At 41.3% G+C, this 21,258-nt stretch overlaps 1 protein-coding gene and 1 long non-coding RNA gene across 2 annotated transcripts in view; both read left to right on the plus strand.

The window, feature by feature from the left end:
* Positions 1 to 934: 934 nt before the first annotated feature.
* LOC141538959 (uncharacterized) lies at positions 935 to 6,527 on the plus strand. Its single transcript, XR_012481164.1, has 5 exons — positions 935 to 1,389; positions 4,105 to 4,133; positions 4,299 to 4,764; positions 4,986 to 5,573; positions 6,429 to 6,527. It is a non-coding gene; the product is annotated as an uncharacterized LOC141538959 (long non-coding RNA).
* Positions 6,528 to 18,347: 11,820 nt separating this feature from the next.
* GFAP (glial fibrillary acidic protein) overlaps positions 18,348 to 21,258 on the plus strand; it is a 12,660-nt gene continuing 9,749 nt past the window's right edge. The window contains 2 exon segments of the mRNA XM_074261053.1: positions 18,348 to 18,951; positions 20,925 to 20,985. Coding sequence (XP_074117154.1) covers positions 18,500 to 18,951; positions 20,925 to 20,985 — 513 coding nt within the window. The 5' untranslated portion in view covers positions 18,348 to 18,499.

Raw genomic sequence — 21,258 nt, forward strand, 5'->3', positions numbered from 1 at the left:
TTTTATTTTGTTAAATATTTCCCAATTAAATGTAAAAATGTTTTAACATTCATTTTTTAAAATTTTGAGTTCCAAATTCTTTCCTTCCCTCCAACTCCTCTCCCATTTTGAGAAGACAAGCAATTTGATATTATACATGTGAAATCATGCAATACATTTCCATAATAGACATGTTGCAAAAGAAAACACAGACCAAAAAAAGTATGCTTAATTTGCATTCACAGTTTCTCAGTTCTCTCTCTGGAGATGGTTAGCAATTTTCATCATGGATCCTTTGTAATTATCTTGATCAGAGTATCCTTTCACAGTTGATCATCCTGACAATATTTCTGTGACTATGTAGAATGTTCTCCTGGTTTTACTCACTTCACTTTGCATCAGTTCATATAAGACTTCCCAGGTTTTTCAGAAACTCTTCTGGCTTGTCATTTCATATAATACAATAGTATTCCATCTTAATCACATACCCCAACTTGTTCAACCATTCCCCAATTTTTAGGCATCCCCTCAATTTCTAATTCTTTGCCATCACAAAAAGAACTGCTGTCAATATTTAATAGATGGTAAACTTTGTAAACAACTCCCCCCACATAGCTACTCAGCACAGACAAACCAGGTGTGCCTAGTAGGTGATGGAATACCAGATAAGGTCTTTTTAGCCCCAGTGAGCACATGGAGAGGAAGGTCAGGTTATTTTGTTTTTGTTTCAGCCATTTTCATGTAGTAGGTATTAGATAAATATAGTTTTATATATACATATATATGTAGTTTTTTCAGCCATTTTCATGTAGTGGGTATTAGATAAGTACATTTTATATATAGAGAGACATATTGAGCTGGTGTCATGGCTAGCACTTTAGAATTCAAAAATCTTGAATTCCAATCCTGCCTCTGTCACAAGTAATTGTGTGATCATAGAAGATCATGTAGGCTCAGTGCTTCAAGGTAACAGCCTGTGAGTCACAGAAAACAGCTGTGTGGAATAGAGGAAATTTCAATCTTAACATTGTACCAATTATGGTTATGTGGCATGTTTGGGGAGAACTATCACCCCTGGTTTAAGGCTTTGCGGAGTTCTCAGGGCTACTCAGCTACCTTTGGTTTCACCTGGCACTCACTGTGACTCCAAGAAAAACAGCATAGACAGTGGCCTGTAAAATGCCTCAGCAGATGGATTAGGCCTCAAACTCATCAGTGAGTTAGGAGAATACACACCTGAAGCTGTGAAGACTTTCCTTGGCAGAATGGGTGGATGAGGAAAATTTGTTCCAACAGCTATGAAGGAGACTGATGGGTTGAAATCATCAAGGTCATCCATTGTATCCCATGCCAAAACTATTGCCTTGATTTTTCTCCTGCTACTGAACTTCAGATCACACTGGAAGAGAGGTTGGTAATGGGGACAGGGATGCCATTCATCCTCTTAAAAAGTGAAGGATAAACAAAAAATAATTATGTGGACATATTTTTAAAAGAATTTATACGGGGGGGGGGGGGGGGGGGGAGCTAGGTGGTGCAGTGAATAGAGCACCGGCCCTGAATTCAGGAGGACCCGAGTTCAAATTTGGTCTCTAGACACTTAACACTTCCTAGCTGTGTGACCCTGGGCAAGTCACTTAACCCTAGCCTCAGGGAAAAAAAATGAATATATACAGAAATTTAAATTTAATTAAAATTATATGGAGAAATTTAGAAATTAAAAACAAAACAAAAACCATTTGCCACTTAGAAGCAAGGTAAACTTGTTCCCTGCTCTCGATCTATTTCCTCATCTGTAAAGTGAAGTGATTGGAAAAAAGAGTTTTCGGGCTTCTTCCAGCTCTTTCAACTCTTCCTGAATTCTTGGGCTGTGGAAATATTTGCCTTTTTGTCTTCATGCTCTCTCCCTGAGTCCCTTCCAGGCCAATTTACACTTTTCTCCCTGATTGCTTTTTGTGAGATTGAGGAAAACTGCATAAACTTGGAGTTTACCTCTTTTGAAGAATATAGGACTAGGTTAAAAAGCAAAATACACAACTAATTCAGCCCTGCTAATAGACTCCAAGGCTTAAACACCCTTCTTTATTCCTTTAGTTAATAATTATTAAGTGCCTGGCTATTCTGGTTACAGTGACTCTCTAGGTTATGTTTGCTAAAACTTGTACATAATGATAGGGTCTCCCACTAGAACAAGGAAGTGCAGACTAAAAACAAATCCAGCTAATTCAGTTTAGTTAAAATTCATTTATATGGACTGAGCTGACTGAAAATTTGTGGTCATTCAACCAGACCTGGAATGAAGCTCACCTTTGTTCTTTCATGGAGAAAGGACTTGTTTAGCAAATTCATGGTACAAACACTATTCCAAGAGGTATATTTAACCTGTTTAATAAAACCAAAAAGATTTTTCAGGACATTGTTAGTATGCAAATAATGCTATTTCAAATGAGCTATTTATTTGGGCTTTCTTCCATTTGGCAGCTTTTTGTTAGCCATTAGTTCCAGTTACTGTTTGCACTTGAAACTAATAAAATTTCATTTCTTTCAAAAAGGCCAGTGCTTTTCCTCTTCGATTACCCCATTAGTCTTAATGAAACTTTATTGTAAGGGCTGTTCACCAGTGGTGTAAATGGCAGAACATCTGGCCAGAAATTAGCATTAGTGGAATAGAGTGGGCTGAGACTGGTAGGGTGAGGTGGGAGAGGGGACACAAGTCAGCTGGGCTGGAAGGAGGATCAGAATCCTGAAGCAGCAGCTCTGCCATCGCTTTGCTCTTGGTAATCAAAAAGTGTTAATATTCTTTACAAATGAACTTTTTTTTTGTCCTTTGATTTCAATGCTAGGCCTTTTTTCCACAGGCCCCTACCTCCCAATGTACTTGGTGAGGGGTGCCACTAAGTCTGGCTGGTTGCAGAGTCTCACAGAAAGAGAGCAAGGGGCCAAGGGGAGCAAGTGCAAAGCAGGCATTGTGTTGACAGCAGAGTTCCAGCAGTGACATCTGTGGGTAGCTCTGAGGCTCCAAGATTGGATTGTTCTCACACAAAAAGAGTCATCTGTGAGATCTGTTGATTGGTGCCTCAGTCCATTCACTGGTGCCCCAGTTGGGCAAAGTTGCCCTCTCTCATCCCACGTCCTCATCTAATCCTGTTGCCTCCCACCTTGGAGCTTTTGTAGAGATCATTTCCTTCATCACAGCATAATGACTCCCTCTTCTGAGTAGCTCTGTGCCTTCTCTTTTCTGGAGAAAGCTCTCTAATCCATCCTTCCTAAATTCCCTATTTCAGTGGAGTGCACCACCATCCTTCCAGGTAGCCACGTTAACAGCCTCTGCTCTTCCCTCTTTATTTCTCACATCCAGAGTGGACAAGGCTTGTCACACTACTCCACACGTATCTTGCCTCTCTCCTCACATAGAGCCCCTGTTCTTGTGCAGCCCCTTATCACTTCTTGCTTGGACTATTTTAGTATCTTTCTAACTGTTTTGTCTGTCTTCAGTCTCTTCCCTTTCCACTGCATTCTCCACATAGCTGACAAATTGACATTCTCATACCAAGAATCTGACCTGTCATTCCCCTACTCAATAAATTCCTATTCCAGTAAATTGCCTCCTTTCCCCTCATCCCCAGAGGAAAGTCCTTTGCACTGCTTTCCTATGTTCATGTTGTACCCTCCCTCTGAAGATCTCCAATGGAAGCTGCTTGAGATTAGGGACAGCCTTATGTTGGGCCTTTTCCCTCCAGGTGCTAGCACAGTGCCTGGTACTTTGTAGTTAAGTCATTTCTAAATCTTTCTGACCCCATTTTGGGTGTTCTGAGCAGAGGCACTGGAGTTGTTGTCCCTTTCCTCCTCCAGCTCATTTTACACATGAGGGAACTGAGGCAAACGGGGTTAGGTGACTGGCCCAGATCACACAGCTAGTGAGTGAAGGCTGCTCTTGAAAATGAGTCTTCCTGAGTCCAAGCCCAATGAGTGCTCTAACCACTGTGCAGCCTGGCTGAAAGCCTGGAACATCGTAGGCAATCAAGCTTGTCTATTATGGGAAAAAAACTAGATTGGAAAGCAGAAGACCCTGGGATTTACTTCCTTGCGCCGCCATTCTAATTTGAGCATCATTCCTTTCTCTAGATCTCAACTTCCTGAGAAGACTGAACTAGGTGATCTTTTAAAATCCCCTCCAGCTCTAAAGTCCCATTATCGTACCCAGCAAGGAGCTCTACTCTCACTGGGGGGATGAAGGAGATTGCGGAAGCCTTATTGGATTGACATAAGCTCAGGAGTCCCGATTCCCAGTCAACCCTCTTCCCTGACCCCTCCTCTAGACATCCCATTCCTCAAGGAGTGCTCCTTTCTGCTGTGCTCTGAAGCTGCTGCTGGTGGATGCTGAAGGATCTCCGCATCTCCCCCTCCACCCGCTGGGAGGTCCAGGCTGAGCAGGAGGCAAGGGGAAGGGAGGGGGCGGGAGGAGATGGAAGAAGCCGGCTGGCGTGTCCGGGCTTCGGGGACCCGCCTTCTGGGAAGCCGAGTCTATCCCTAGGGCGGGCGGGCGCGAGAGCGAAGATCCCAGGAAGCCTCTCTGGGAAGACGTACAGAAGCTTTTTTCCAGTTCACCCCGGAGACCTCCCTCCCTTGCTCACCCCCTGGCACTAAGTTCCCCGCTCGCTCCTTCCTGTTAATTTGGAGAGCTGCTGGGTTGGAAATAACACGCAGGCTGCCGCCGCTGCTGCTGTGACCGCCGTTCTTCCCCCGCCAGCGCACATCTGGCCCCCGCACCTCTCCCCCTCTCTGGTGAGGAAGGGAGGGGGCCAGTGGCTGGCGAAGAGAGGGGGAGAGAAGCAATTTAAAAACTGAGCGCAGGTCAAAGGTTTTGGATTGGGGGTGGGAAAAGTCTGAGTTTATTAACCCCCCGTGGCGCCCTGCCCCCCTCCAGTCCAGCTCCCCCGCATTTCTGTCCCCCTCTGCCACCCTTGGGGACCTACGGAGGAAGCTGAGCTTATGTCTTTAATTAGCTCAGGGAGAGTTAGAGAGAAAGCAAGAGGAACAAGTCCTGTTCTCATCTTCTCTTGAGCCCTTCTTCCCCGACAAGCTCCGCGGGAAGTTCGGGGCAGCCTCTGGAAACGAGATAAAATGACCTTGTGCCGGGAACCACGAGCAGGGGATGGGAATCCAGAGGGGAAAGACCCGGTCCCCTCACCAACAAGCCTTGGGGTTAGAGAACCAGTCCTTGCTCCGGCGGACTGCCGGGACCTAGGAGAGCTCCCGGGAGCTCCGCGACAGTCTGCTGTGTAAGGGAGAGACTCCCATCAGGGAGCCCCCAGTGAAGCGAGTCCTTCCCTCGGAGAGACCCCAGGCCAATAGGCCGTGCTCTTGAGAACAGCAGTCTTGGGCTCAGGGGGCTCTAGACATCAGGTCCTGGGGGGTGAAAGGGCAAAATAAGCCAGATGAGGAGAGCGGGAAAAGGCCCGCAGGAACTGGAAGGGGGAAAGGATAACGTGGGTCCCCAAGGATATCACCAGGCCAGCACACCTAAGTGTCTGCAAAGCATTCGGCAGAATCTCCCGGGTGTCTGCGTGGACAAGTTGAAGATATGTAGTCAGGTAATAACATAATTAGGGGATTTCAGAATTAGTTGAACAATAGAACTGGAGTGGTGAATCATTGGTTGATAAGAATCAGATCAGGTGAGGGAGATAGAGGGATCAGCCTTTGACACTGCCAGTCACACATGAAGGCTGGGGAAGCATGCTCATCCAATTTGTAAATGACTCAATTCTATTCAACTCGCGTCTGTTTTATCCAAGGCATTGGAAGTACAAAGATAAAATCTTTCCCCTCAAGGATTTATGGCCCTTAAAAAGATGTGCCTAGGGGCAGCGAGGTGGTGCAGTGGATAGAGCACCAGCCCTGAAGTCAGGAGGACCTAACACTTCCCAGCTGTGTGACCCTGGGCAAGTCACTTAACCCCATTGCCCTAGCCCCCCAAAAATTTTAAAAAAGAAAAATAAGAATTGTTTATTGTAAGGGACAAGAGTGTGCCACCATGTAGGTAGGAGCTCACATTCTGCAGGGTGAGGAGAAAGTACATTCTATATATGTCAATACAAGAAAATCCTGATATGGGGAAGAATACCAACACTGGAGAGACTGGCCTTACACAGGAAGTAGCTTCTGAGTTGAGCCTTCAAAGGAAGACAAGGATCCCGAGAGGCAGAGTTGAGGAGATACTGTATTTGTAGCCCAGGAATGGCTTGTGCAAATAAATGGAAATAGAGATAAAAGCTGAATGGAAATTTAGAAAACAGCTAATAGTTCAGTCTGGCTTGAATAAAGAGTAAGTGAAGGAGATAAAATAAGCATAAATAGAACAAAATAAGATTAGAAAGATGAGGATTGGAGTCAAACTGCAGAGAACTTTAAATGCTGAGCTAAGGCATTTCTCTTTTATCCCACAGGCAGAGGCAATTCAGTGAGATTTTTAAGCAAGAGAATATATCAATCAGCCAACAAGCATCTATTGGTCAGATCTGGGCTTTAAATATACTTCAGTTTGGCAGTTGTGGAAGAGATGAATTGGAGAGGGAAAAGATTTGAAGGGAAACCAAGTAGGAGGCTGATGCAATAATCTAGGGATAGAATCGGGCCCAATTGGGGTGATGACTACTTTAGTTGAGAAAGGGAATCAATCAACAACAGAAATTTCTGATATCTGATTTATTTAATATTTTCCCTCAGTTATATCTAAAACAAATTTTTGTTTACATTTGTCTTAAATTTTTGAGTTCTACACTTCCTAGCTGTGTGACCCTAGGCAAGTCACTTCACCCCAATTGCCTGGGGGGGGGGAAATAATTTTTTTGTATGTGTGAATTCTAGGTTCTTTCCCTTCTTTTCACTTGTAATCAAGAGACCAAATGTGAAGTTATGCAAAACATTTCCATAAAAGTCAACAACAGGCATTTCTTAAATGTCTACTATGTATAAGTTTCTATACTAAGGAAAAGCAAAATAGATCTGTCCTCCAGGAGGTTATAATTTAATCAAAAGAATCCAGGGTGATTCTGAAGTTACAAAATTGGTTGATTAGAAAAATTAGAGAAATAAGATTTGGAATTTAAAATAATGAGCTGTTTCCAGCGTGTAGCACACAGAGAGACCAGGATAGAAATATCTCTATCATCTCTTCCTTCCCACTCCTTCACTTCTACAAAGGAGACTTTAGTTCTTATCAGGAGGAGAAGCCAGAGGTGGAAGGTAGAGGTTAACTATTCTTCTCTCCTTAGAGAAGAGATTATTGAATTAAAATTATGTCTCTCTGCCTCCTGTATTATTAGTCATGGGGATGTAAATTTCAGATTAAAGCTAAACTCCTGATTATTTCTTAATGGGAAAGGAAGGCAGCAAGCTTTACATATATATATATATATATATATATATATATATATATATATATATATATATATATATTCTCTCAATAGTATTTTATTTTTTTCCAAATATATATATATAGTTTTCAACATTCATTTTTGTAAGATTTTTTGTTCTAATTTTTTTCTTTTTCCCTTCCTTCCCTCCCCTCTCCCCAAGATAGCAAGTAATCTGAAATGTTATACATGTACAATACTTTTAAACATTTTCATTTTTGTCACGTTGTGCAAGAAAAAAGCAGCCTAAAAGAGGGGGGGGGAACCATGAGAAAGAAAAAGCAAATAACCAAAAAAAAGATGAAAATACTATTATTATTTGATCCACATTTGGTCTCCATAATTTTCTCTCTGGATGAAGATGGCATTTTCCATGCCAAATCTATTGGAACTTCTTGGATCACTGTATTTCTGAGAAGAGCTAAGTCTATCATAGTTGACCATCACATAATCTTGTCACTATGTACAATGTTTTCTTGGTTCTGCTCACTTCATTCAGCATTAGTTCATGTAAGTCTTTCAAGGCTTTTCTGAAATCAGCCCGCTAATCATTTCTTATAAAAGAGTAATATTCCATTATATTCATGTACCATAACTTATTTCAGCCATTCCCTAAACGACAGGCATTTAATTTACAATTCTTTGCCACCACAAAAAGAGATGCTATAAACATTCACATGTAGATTCTTTTTCCTCTTTTCTGATCTTTTGGGGATACAGACCCAAAGTGACACTGCTGAATCAAAGAGTATGCACAGTTTTATAACCCTTTTGTTCTAAATTGTTTTCCAGAAAATTAGTATGGCAGAAACTAGGCATGGACCCACATTTAACACCACATACTAAGATAAGATCAAAATGGGTCCAAGATTTAGGCATAAAGAATGAAATCATAAATAAATTGGAGGAACATGGGATAGTCTACTTCTCAGACTTGTGGAGGAGGAAGGAGTTTGTGTCCAAGGGAGAACTAGAGACCATTATTGATCACAAAATAGAACATTTTGATTACACCAAATTAAAAAGTTTCTGCACAAACAAAACTAATGCAAACAAGATTAGAAGAGAAGTAACAAATTGGGAAAACATTTTTACAGTTAAAGGTTCTGATAAAGGCCTCATCTCCAAAATATACAGAGAATTGACTTTAATTTATAAGAAATCAAGCCATTCTCCAATTGATAAATGGTCAAAGGATATGAACAGACAATTTTCAGATGATGAAATTGAAACTATTTCCACTCATATGAAAGAGTGTTCCAAATCACTATTGATCAGAGAAATGCAAATTAAGACAACTCTGAGATATCATTACACACCTGTCAGATTGGTTAAGATGACAGGAACAAATAATGATGAATGTTGGAGGGGCTGTGGGAAAACTGGGACACCGATGCATTGTTGGTGGAGTTGTGAAAGAATCCAACCATTCTGGAGAGCAATCTGGAATTATGCCCAAAAAGTTATCAAAATGTGCATACCCTTTGACGCAGCCATACTACTACTGGGCTTATATCCCAAGGAAATACTAAAGAAGGAAAAGGGACCTGTTTGTGCCAAAATGTTTGTGGCAGCTCTTTTTGTAGTGGCTAGAAACTGGAAAATGAATGGATGTCCATCAATTGGAGAATGGTTGGGTAAATTATGGTATATGAATGTTATGGAATATTATTGTTCTGTAAGAAACGACCAACAGGAGGAATACAGAGAGGTTTGGAGAGACTTACATCAACTGATGCTAAGTGAAACGAGCAGAACTAGGGGATCATTATACACTTCAACAATGATACTGTATGAGGATGTATGCTGATGGAAGTGGATATCTTCAACATAGAGAAGAGCTAATCCAATTCCAATTGATCAATGATGGACAGAATCAGCTACACCCAGAAAAGGAACACTGGGAAATGAGTGTAAACTGTGAGCATTTTTTGTTTTTCTCCTTTATTTTTGGTTCTGCCAATCCCCTGAAATCCTTTCATGAGGTCTGTGAAGTCAAAACTATTTTTATAATACTGAGGCATTTCAGTTATTTTTACCTTCCTAATCCAATTCTTCCTTTGCAACAACAACAACAACAAAATTCTGTTCTGGACATATATATTGTATCTAGGTTATACTATAACATATTTAATATGTATGGGAAAGCCTGCCATCTAGGGGTGGGGGTAGAGGAAAGGAGGGGAAAAATTCAGAACAGAAGGGAGTACAAGGGATAATGTTATAAAAAATTACCTATGCATATGTACTGTCAAAAAAGTTATAATTATAAAATTAATAAAAAAGAAATTTCTTCATCTAAAAATTGTTCAAATCCTCTGACCACTTGAAATTTAAGATCTTAACAAATTAAAATGATGATTCAATTCTACAAGTTTATATTTAATAGGAATAAATGTAAAGTCCCACACAAGTTCAGTCAACTGCACACGTATAGAATGGGAAGAAGTCATGATCAAAATAACAATTTACATTCATGAGGCAGTTAGGTGGGACAGTGGCTAGAGCCTTAGGCTTGAAGTTAGAAAGAAGAGAGTTCAAAATCAGCCATAGGCACTCACCAGTTCTGTGATTTCAGCAGCAAATCACTTAACTGCTGTTGTCTCAGTTTCCTCATCTGTAAAATGGGAACAATAATACCTACCTTCTAAGTTTGTGTTGAGGATCAAGTGAGGCAATATTTATGAAGCACTTTGTAAACCTCTACATAAAATATAAATGCTACTTATTAATGTTTTTAAAAAATTATATTCTGAACTTAAATGCCAAAAAATAGGTGTTTACATATACATCAATTTTCAAACTTTTTAATCTCAGGATCCCCTTTACATGCTTATAAAGCTTAGAACCCCTGTTTATGTGGGTTACATATATCAATATTTATTATGTTAGAAATTGAAATGCCTCAGTATTATAAAAATAGTTTTGACTTCACAGACCTCATGAAAGGATTTCAGGGGATTGGCAGAACCAAGATAGTGGCCATCCAACTGAATTCTCTCAACATTCCCCAGAGTTCCAGGGGCAGAGAGGGACACTGGTGGTTGGTCACAAAGGAGGAGATGCCTAGACACAGTTCCAAAGCAGAAGAGAGTGCTAGAACTTTGGGATGCAGTGGATCAGAGGTCCTTCCTGGGTAAAGACCAGAACACAGATCGGAAGAGCAATGACCATATTTCTAGAATCACATCACCTTAGAAGCACCAAAAACTTGCAGACTCTCAGAATTGAAGCTTGGCACAATATCTCCCCACTCCCAGGTAACAGAACCCCAAAACTTCGAGTCAAGAGATAGTCTGGAAAAATGAGCAAACAATAATATCAAAAAAATTAATTAAAAAATAACTAAAATAGTAGGGAAGATGGATACATAAACTCAGAAAAAATAGAACAATGTGAAAACAGCTTCCAAAACCCCTCAAAAGTGCTAATTGGACCCAAGCTCAACAAGAATTCATGAGTTAAATAAATAAATTAGAATAGTGGAAGAAAATTTAGAAAATTATGAAAAGAAAATTAATAGTTTGATAAAGGAGACACCAAAAATATTGAAGAAACAATACCTTTAAAAACAGAATTGGACAAAAGGTGCTTACAAAAATTTACTGAAGAAAAGAACTCCTTAAAAAAAAGCAAAACTGGTCAAATAGGAAAAAAGATACAAAAAAAAAAGATACTGAAGAAAATAGTTCTTTAAAAATTAATTTGGGTAAGATAGAGCTACTGACTCCATGAGACATCAAAAAAAAATAACATTAAGTCAAAAGAATGAAAAAATTGAAGAAATTGTGAAATATTTAATTGGAAAAACAGTTGACCTAGAAAATAGATCTAGTAGAGGTAGCTTAGGAGTAGAGTATCAGTCCTGAAGTCAGGAAGACCTGAGTTCAAATCTGGCCTTAGACACAACATTATCTAGAGACGTGACCCTGGGCAAGTCACTTAATTCCAATTGCCTCAGCTTAAAAAAATTATTGGTGAAAGTTATGCTCAAAGAAAAGGTCTAGACATCATATGTCAAGAAATTATCAAGGAAAACTGCCCCGATATCTTAGAAGTAGAGAGTGAAATATAAATTGAAAGAATCCACCAATCACGTCCTAAAAGAGATTCCAGAATGAAAACTTCCAGAAATATTATAGCAAATTCTAGAGCTCTCAAGTAAAAAAGAAAATATTTCAAGTAGCCAGATAGAAACAATTCAAATAACATGGCATCATAGTCAGGATCAAAGAAGAGATTCAGCAGTTTCCACATTCAAGAAAAGGGCTTGGAATAGTATTCCAGAAAGCAAAGGAAGCAGGATTACAAACAAGAATAATCTACCTAGCAAAACTGAGTGTAATCATTTCAAAGGGAAATTAATATTTAATGAAATAGAAGACTATCAAGTATTCCTGATGAAAAGATCAGAGCTGAATAGAAAATTTGACATTCAAACACAAAACTCAGGAAGAGCATGAAAAGATAAACATGAAAGAGTAATCGTAAGGGACTCAATAAAATTAAACTGTCTATATTCCTATGTAGGAAGATGATACATGTATTTTCCTAAGAACTTTATCATTATTAAGGCAGTTAGAAGGAGTCTATATAAACAGAGGGCAATGGGGATATATCAATTATGTTGAGATGATTTTTTTAAAAAGTGAAAGAGTGAGCAAGATGGAAGGTGACAAGGGGGAAAAGAGGCTGAATAGGGAAATTTTTCTTATATTAAAAAAGTGTGCAAGGAAAAATATTTATAGTGAAGGGGGAAATGAAAGGATGTGCAATGCTTGAACCTTACTGGAATTGGTTCAAAGAGGGAAGAACATACACACCCACACATGCATACATGTATATACACATGGGAGTAAGTGGAAAGATGATAAAAGGCAGAGTGGATTAAGGAAGCAATAGTCAGACATACACACAAAAATTAGTCAGACATAGGATAAAAAAAGAAAGAAGAAAAAATAGAAGAAAATGGAATGGAGAAAATACAGTTTTCATTACTTTAACTATGAGTGAGATGAGCTTACTCATAAAACAGAAGCAGATAGCAATAACTTTTAGAAGTTAGAATACAATATTATGTTGTTTCCAAGATGCAATTGAAACAGAAAACACACACACACAGTTAAAGGAATGGAGCAGAATCTAATGTGTTTTAGCTGAAGAAAAATAAGACAGGAATAGCAATCATGATCTCAGACAAAGCAAAAGTAAAAATAGATTTAACTGAAAGAGATAATTAGGGAAACTACATTTTGCTAAAAGGTACCACAGATGATGATGTAATATAAAAATATTACAAGAAGTTTCTCATAGAGAACTGAGTCAAAGTTGTAAAAATAAGAGCCATTGCCCAATTGATAAAGGGTCAAAGAATATGAATGGGCAGTTTTCAGAAGAAGAAATCAAAATTATCTATTCTCATATAAAAATTCTCTGTATTACTATTGATTAAAGAAGTGCAAATTAAAACCTCACATCTATGAGAAATGAGAAATGCTGGAGGGGATGGGGAAAACAGGTATACTAATGCATTATTAATTTAATTGTGAACTGTTCCAATTATTCTGGAGAACAATTTGGACAATGCCCAAAGGATGATAAAATTGTATATACCCTTTGGCTGAACAGTACCACTACTATATCCCATAGAGATCAAAAGGAAAGGAAAATGATCTAGGTATATAAAAATATCACAGCAGCTCTTTCTGTGGTGGCAAAGAATTACAAATTAAAGGGATGACTATTGATTGAGGAATAGCTGAACAAATTATAGCATATGATTGTGATGAAGGGGGGGTAGTTTCAGAAAAAACATGGCAAGAAATATATGAACTAATGCCAAGTAAAATGAGAAAAACCAGGACATCATTGTGTATAGTAACAGCAATGCAGTAATGATGATCAGCTGTGAAAGACTTGGCAATTCTGATCAATAAGATGATTCCAAGAGACTTATGACGTAAAAATGCTATTCACCTCCAGAGAGAGAGAAGTTTATACTTGGAGTGCAAACTGAAGTATAATTTTCTCATTTAAATTTTTTTGTCTTTTTTTTAATATTGTTAATATGGAAATCGTTTTCTGTGATTTCACTTGTATAATTAATATTATATTGCTTGCCTTCTCAGTGAATGAGAGTGTGGGTAGGAGGGAAGGAAAGGATTTTGAAATCAAAATTTAAAAAGGTTAGTAAATAAGTAATCATTTAATATGTGATATATTTAATATAAAATAATATCCAGATCTCTGATCTTGTGGGTATAGGGAATTCTTGGCAAAACCTCTTTTACCAATAAATATTTGCAGCCACATATCTTCATTACGTAGGTCACCAAGAAGTTAAGTGACTTGCTTTGGAGTCACATGTCAGAGAAAAGACTTGAATTCAGGTCGTTTTGACTCCAAATACATTTTTTCCAGTGTTCAGTGGTAGCAGATCCCCTTCCTCTGAGGATAGACTAGGTTGTTGAAAACAGGAAGACATCAGGTGGAAGTGCATTTGGTGATAAAGACAAGGAATAAACCCCTTTGGAGTCAGGAACTGAGAAGCTACTTACTGTAAAGGGTGAAATGGGTTTTGTTTAAGGATGTTTCCTCTCTTGGTTCTCAGCAATTCAGTGATCTAAGGCAATCCCAATAAACTTTGGATGGAAAATGCCATCCTCATTCAGAGAGAATTATGGAGACTGAATGTGGATCAATGCATGCTATTTTTACCTTTTTTCCCCTTCTGTTTTTTTTCACATGGTTTTTTTTAAATTTGTCCTGATTCTTCTCTCCCAACATGACTCATATGTACATATGTAAAAATGAATGTACACGTATAATCTAAAAATAAAATAAAATCTCACCTTAAGAAAAAAAGGATGTTTTCTCTAAGCTAGAACTCTGGTCTGGGCAGCTGGGCACTGCCATCTAGCTGCCAACTAGATATTTCACTCTCAGTCAGTGTCTGGCCAGGAGATTGGCTCTAGAGTCAGGCTTCTAAGGGGCCAGGCTGACAGCTTCTGCACTTCCCTACTCATTCTCCTCCCAACAGAACCTGTGGACCCTTTATAGCCTACAGGCAGTCAAGCTCTATTGAGTTCTTTGCCTCTTCAAGGGGACAGCTCACTTGGATTATAAGTCTAAAGTTGGAAAAACTCTCAAGAGGTCATCTAGTCCAAGATCCTCATTATACAGAAGAAGAAACCTTGATTCCCCTATAGTTACACAAATAAGTGCCATCGGCAGAATTTGAACTTGGGTCCTCTGATTCCAGAGCCAGAGATCTTTCCAGTGTGCTATGACAATATCCTTAAGTCCCAGGTGTTTTTTATTTTTTAAATGAGAGGGTTGAAGAAGATGTCAGTAAATCAACAAGCATTTATTAAGTGTATGCCTGAGTTAAATGATCTCTAAGGTGCCTTCCACTTCTAATATTATGTGTGTGTATGTGTATATATATATATGTGTGTGTGTGTGTGTGAGAGAGTGTGTGTGTGTGTGTGTGTGTGTGTGTGTGTGTGTGTGTGTGTATAACTAAGTGTCCAAACCTTTGCTAACCTTGGCTAACTACCGTCTTCCTCCATGATCCTACCCTTGCTGACCTGATGTTCAGGAGGCTGGAGTTCTAGACTATAGAGAGAATGGATGAAATGAGAATATTGTCAGGAAAAGATCCAAGTTGGAAGGCCGGGGACAATTTGAAGGAGAGTGGCCAGGTAAAGTTGAGAGCCCCCAGATGTAGTTTGGGATGCATCTCAGAGTCAAATCTGTCTGTTTTGGTGATATTTTATATAGAAGGTGGTAACAGAATATAGATAGAGTGGAGGCTGCTCCCCGAGCTGTCCCTTGGATGTGGTGAGAAGGCAGGGTCATTGGCAGACGAGCAGTGATTCAGAAAGACAGTGAGAGGCAGAGGAGATTTCTTAAGGCTCTTCCTATGTCACTAATCCATCACGATTACTACAAAACTAAGAAGGGCAACTAGCTTGTTTGGGGGAATTCTTATTCCCTTCCACTGGCTTCCTTGCTATTTCTCAAACATGGCATTCTACTGTGCAACTCTGTGAATTTTCACTGGGTGTCTTCTGTGTCCTGATGTTCACCTCCTGACTTCCCTGGATTCCTTTAGGTTAGCTAGAATCCCATTTCTCTAAGAAGCCTTTCCCACATTCCCCTTAATGCTAGTGTCTTCCCTCTAATTTATCATGTCTCCTTCTCTCCCTCCCTTCCTCCTTCCCTCCCTCCTTCCCTTTCTCTCTCTCTCTCTCTGTCTGTCTCTGCCTTTTTTTATAGATATATTTATAAGTATATATGTGTTCATAGATAGGAAGACATATTTATGTGTATCTGTCTATAGAGTATATATTTATATCAATAAATATGTCTATATATTTATAGGTATATAGTATATGTTATATATTAATATATATGTATAGACTGGTAGATATAATATATATTATATGATATTATATATATGTGTATATATATGTATATAAACAAGAAAGCCAGAAGTAAATAGATAGACAGACAGATCAATCTAAATCTAGATATATGATAAATCAAAAGGAAGTATTAATTAGGGAGGTCTGGGAAAGGCATCTTGGAGGAATGGGATTCTAACATTTAAAGGAATCCAGGGAAATCAAGAGATGAACATCGGAACACAGAATGTATCCAGTGAAAACATATCTAATTACATATATATGTATAAATACATTATGTATTAAGTATTAGACATTTATTATATATAAGTTAAATAACATATATAAATATATCTATATTTATAGACAGACAGACAGATAGATATTGCTCGTACATGTTTACCTTTTGTTTGCCCCATTAGAATGTGAGCTCCTTGGAGGCAGAACTGTCTTTTGCCATTCTTTGTCACCCCAGTGCTTAGCATAGTACTTGGTACTGTACCCAGTAGGTACTTAATAAATGCTTCTTGATTATACTTGATATCATCTTGATATTGGGCTTTATTTTGGATGTAAATGGCAGGGTATTGGTGAGAGGAGTATATATAGTATAATCTACTGAATCTCACTGAAAATGTCCTCAGTTTCTCTCTAAGAAATAATGAGAAAGCCCAGAGACTTAGAAATCCAATTTCCCAGTGCTGCTCACTCCCTAATACCTTCCAGGCAGTCCTTTTCCTGGGAGGGGAGGAGAAGGAACCTAGGCCTTTCTTGAGCCCTGACCCCAGGGTTCTCCAGACCTTTGGGGAACATAAGCTCTGAGACCATGGACACATCTTGCTCTTCCTCCCCGTGGGGACTTGGGGTAATCCTCAGATTTGACCCCAGCACAGGCTGATGCCATTGATATGGACACCTGTAGGTTTTATGGGAGACAAGGTTTTGTGATACAGACTCAAGATTCCCCTGAGTTTCTCAGAGAAACTCTGGTGGGGAAAGTCAAGTTGGCTTTGTGGAAAAAAGTTGGGGAGGGTGAGCCCTCTGCAAGCAGAGCAGGGGCCTCTCTCTGGAGATGATTTCTCTTGTAGCTTTTGGTCTCCATCCTCCTGCTCCCCCGCCCCTTCTCCCCTTACCCAGCCTCTTTTGCCCACTGCATGACTCACCTTGGCACAGGCACAATGACTCCAGGGTGGGCATAGAGCCCACTGCCTACTGCTCATCAGCCTGACTCCACTTCTTTCCGAGAAGCCCATTGAGCCGAGGGCTTGGGCAGCACCCTGCTTTGGCAGTCTTGCGTCTCTGGGATAAAAGCAGCCTTGCCTCCTGGAGAGAAGACATTTTTCTCCTCCCAAACCCCAAACCCAGAACAAGAATCCTTTCAGCCGGTGCCCAGGCTAGTAGAAATCAGCAGCCTGAGAATAATTGGGGGCAGGGGTGGGGTGCGGGAGAGGGGGGCTGCACAGGGCGGGATGCCTATCTCAGAAGCCCAGGGAGTCAGAGCCTGGAGCTTGAAACCTGTTTTCAAAGCAAGAACACTGCAGCCTGGAGACAGGACAGGAACTAGGGGTCCCAGGGCAGGGAGAGGACCAAGGCCAAAGTTTACCTTAAGGGCTAACTTGTTGTTCCTGAAGTTCTCCTCCTCTCTATCTCCATATTTCCCAGTGTGCCAGTCCCTAGCTCCTCTGCATGGGAACCTAGAGGATTCAATGTGTGGGAACTCAAGGGCTATAAATCTTCAGTGAGATATTTGTGGAGGGAGAGGATGGAGTGTTGGGGAAGGGACCCTGGGAACTCTCCCTGGGAGACAGCTCAGCCCAGCACAGCAGCGGGACCATCTGTAATGCTTTGTGGAGCTGTCCAGTCCTGGCCTCTGGTGAGGGGACTTACCCAGTCAAGGGAGGCTCATGGATCCAATGCAAGAAGGCCAGGGGAGTCTGAGATCTTCCCCTTGATCATACTTGACCAACTTCCACCCCCCACCCCCCAAAGTCATTCCTCTCCCTTTCTGTCAAGAAGGAAGACAAGGTTCCAGGATCCTGAGAAATGGAGAGAGCTAGGACAGAAGTCAAAGGGGCCTGAGTTCTAGCCCTATTTTTGTTACCAGGTGTTTGAGTGAACTTGGGTGTAACTGAGGACCTCTCTGGACTTCAGTTTCTTCTTCTCCAAAATGATTGGTTGGATTAAAAGGTCTTGAAGGTTCCTTCCTATTTTGAGATTTTGGGATCCAGGTTTCCAAACTGATAGGTCCTGACCAAGCTCTATGTCCAAAGCTTTTGGGATAGAGGGAAGTGGGGATAGAAAGAAAGTCCTGGGGAATAGTAGCGTCCTGGCCTCTGTTCAGAAAAAGGAATGTCCTCAAGAAGCCCGGTGTTTGGAGTAGGAAGGATGATGAGGTGTGTCACAGTAGAGCAATTTTATTCCAATTCCCCGGAGAATACAAACACCAGCAAAAACACAGGGAGACCTTTCTCTCTCTCTCTGTGCTCCCTTCAGCAGAATAATGAGATGGGGGGGACTGGGAAAAGAGGGCTCTCCCCTAGGGGGGCTTTGGTCAGCGCCTCATCCCTTTCCAGGGGACAGTGCCAAAGTAAACATGGGCAGTGCCAAAACCCCACAGCTCGGGTGGCGGATCTGGATGTGCCTTTCTATAAAGCCCCTTTGGGGCCCCCTGCTTCAGGCAGAGCCAGGGCCAACATGGACAGACGGCGCTTCACCTCCTCTGCCCGCCGCTCTTACGCCTCCGAGGTTGTGGTACGCTTCCCGGGCACCCGCCGCCTGGCTCCAGTTGCCCGGCTCTCCCCGAGCAGAATGCCACCTCCGCTTCCCACCCGGGTTGACTTCTCAATGGCTGAGGCACTCAATGCCAGCTTCAAAGAGACACGGTCCAGCGAGCGGGCCGAGATGATGGAGCTCAATGACCGCTTTGCCAGCTACATCGAGAAGGTGCGTTTTCTGGAGCAACAGAACAAGGTTCTGGCAGGGGAGCTCAATCAGCTTCGGGGAAAAGAGCCCACCAAGCTTGCCGATGTCTACCAAGCTGAGCTTCATCGGCTCCGGCTCCAGCTGGACCAGCTGACTGCGAGCAGTGCCCGGCTAGAGATCGAGAGAGATAACCTGGCTGAAGATCTGGCCACTCTGAGGCAGAAGTGAGTGGGTGGCTGTCCTAGGGGAGAGGGAGAGGGAAGGACATAGTGTAACTTTGATAGGTCGGTTGTTCTCGCTTCTGAAGCGTGATACTGTAGTAAGGTGCTGGGTATCTGGGCAAGTCAGAACCTCTCTGACATCGTTTCCTCCTTGGCAAAATAAAAGGGCTAAATTAGAGACCTCTGAGGCCCCTTCTCACTCTTAATCTAGGATGTTATGGTCTGTTTTCCCAATTTAAGAAGAGTTGTCCTTGTTTCCTGGATCTACTATGAGGCTGGGAAAAATGAGATAAGCTAAAGCTAGAAAAGGTTGGGAGAGAAGAGCTCAAGTTCAAATCTGCCATCCACTAAAGCATTTCATTCTTAGTTTTCTCTGCCTGGGAAAATATGTGATTCTTGGAGCAGCGGCACACTGTGGAGCAGGAGTATAGGACAAGTGCCAGGGTGTCTGGGCTACTCTGGGCATCTTGCTTGACTTCTCAGGAACTTGGGACTCTATAGAAATCAAGGGAGAAAGGCACATGAGAGTCAGAGGTAACGAGAAAGTTAGAGCCTGGGTGTATACGAAACTGCTGTCATTGCTCTTCAGACTCTGGCTTGGGGAGCCTTTTAGTCGCTCAGTTCAGTAGTCTGCTCATCTCTCTCTGACTCACCCCTCTGAGTAAAATCCTGTGCTGAGTCCATAGGATACACACACACACACACACACACACACACACACACACACACACACACCCCCCTCCAGTGGGGGGAGCTATCACCTGACCAGGTACATCCAAAATATAGATAAGGATGAACTCTTGGGTAAGCTGTGAGCATCAGTGTTAGGGAAATGCCTGGGGAATGGAAGGAAAAATTAAGGAAGGCAGCCTGGAAATGAGGAGGAGTTTTGGACAGGCTGGGGAGTAAGGAAGGGAGAGGATTAAAGAGTGAGGGTAGAGTGAGGTGGCAGGATATGTGTGAGACTGTGGTTCACATTATTCTTCATGGTCACTTCTAAGAATCTGGTGGCCATTCAATTCGTTGATTTATCCCTACGAGAGACTAACTATCCCCTATGTTCTCAGTATGGAGGAGAGATACATGCATCACCAAGGATTACCTGGATAGATTGGAAAATATAAGATGGACAATCCAAAGAATGAGCTGGGATAAGGAGCCAGTCTATGGGGCTTTGAGATACTCGGCAGGAGTCTGAGTAGTGGATACGGTAGGGCCAGCCTGATAACCAGATTTAGAAATGTTCTCATTTCAGGACCATGTTGACAATCTGCTCACAGGCTCTTAATAGACATGTACTCAGGTGGCCTGTGGTGTCCAAGGTTGTATGGGCAATAGAGAGAACCTCCTACTGGGAACCTTCTGGACTATTGGAGAGAGCAGGAAGGGAAAAAAAGGGGAGGGAGTGTTTTATATGTGTTTATATCATGGGGTATAGAGATATAGATGGGTTAGTGGAATAATGTGTGAATATAATCCATTAACGAGCTGTATAACTTGGGGCAAGTCCCACATTCTGGACTTCCGTTTTCTCATCTGTCAAATGAAGAAATGGGACCAGCTGACAACTAAGGTCCCTTTCAGTGTACAGAACCTATGACTAGGATTCTCTTCAACGTGTGTTTTGTGGGAGCACAGTGTCGAGACCAAAGGTTTTATCCTCTTCTTAACTTTCTTTTACCCCAGAGGATTCTTGCAACTCTTCTCTTTGTAGCTTTCAAATATCTCATGGGCAATTTGAGGTCACTATGTTACATAAATAGAGGGGTAGAGTCTCGGACCTGAAATCACAAACTTCAAATCCTGAGTTCAAATCCAACCTCAGATACTTTCTAATTATGTGACTCTGTTTGCTTTACTATAAAAACAGGAGTGATAATAATAGCATCCATTTCACGGGGTTGTTGTGAGGATATTTGTAAAAAGCACCCGGCACATACTAAGCACTATATAAATGCGTGTTCCCTTCCCTTCAGGCTCCAGGATGAGACTAACCTTCGGCTGGAAGCAGAGAACAATCTAACAGCTTATAGACAGGTCTGGGGACTTGGAGGGGCTGGAGGAAGACGGTAAAAGGTGGCACTCCCTAAGCTCAGCCTGTCCTTGCCCCTTGCTCTGCCCCGTCTCCAGTTTCTGCCTTTGTCTCTCCCTAATCCATCTTCCTTAAAGCTCTGCCCTCTTTATCTTGCCTGGGTTGCTTCCACTCCTCTTTTATTCCTGTTTTACTCATCTTCAGTCCTATTCCTTTGTCCCAGTGAAGAGCCCTGTCCCTGGAGAGGAGGGCTGAGGGATGAGAGTGTATGTATGTGT

Source organism: Sminthopsis crassicaudata, chromosome 4, assembly GCF_048593235.1.
Source record: "Sminthopsis crassicaudata isolate SCR6 chromosome 4, ASM4859323v1, whole genome shotgun sequence".
Classification (NCBI taxonomy): domain Eukaryota; kingdom Metazoa; phylum Chordata; class Mammalia; order Dasyuromorphia; family Dasyuridae; genus Sminthopsis; species Sminthopsis crassicaudata.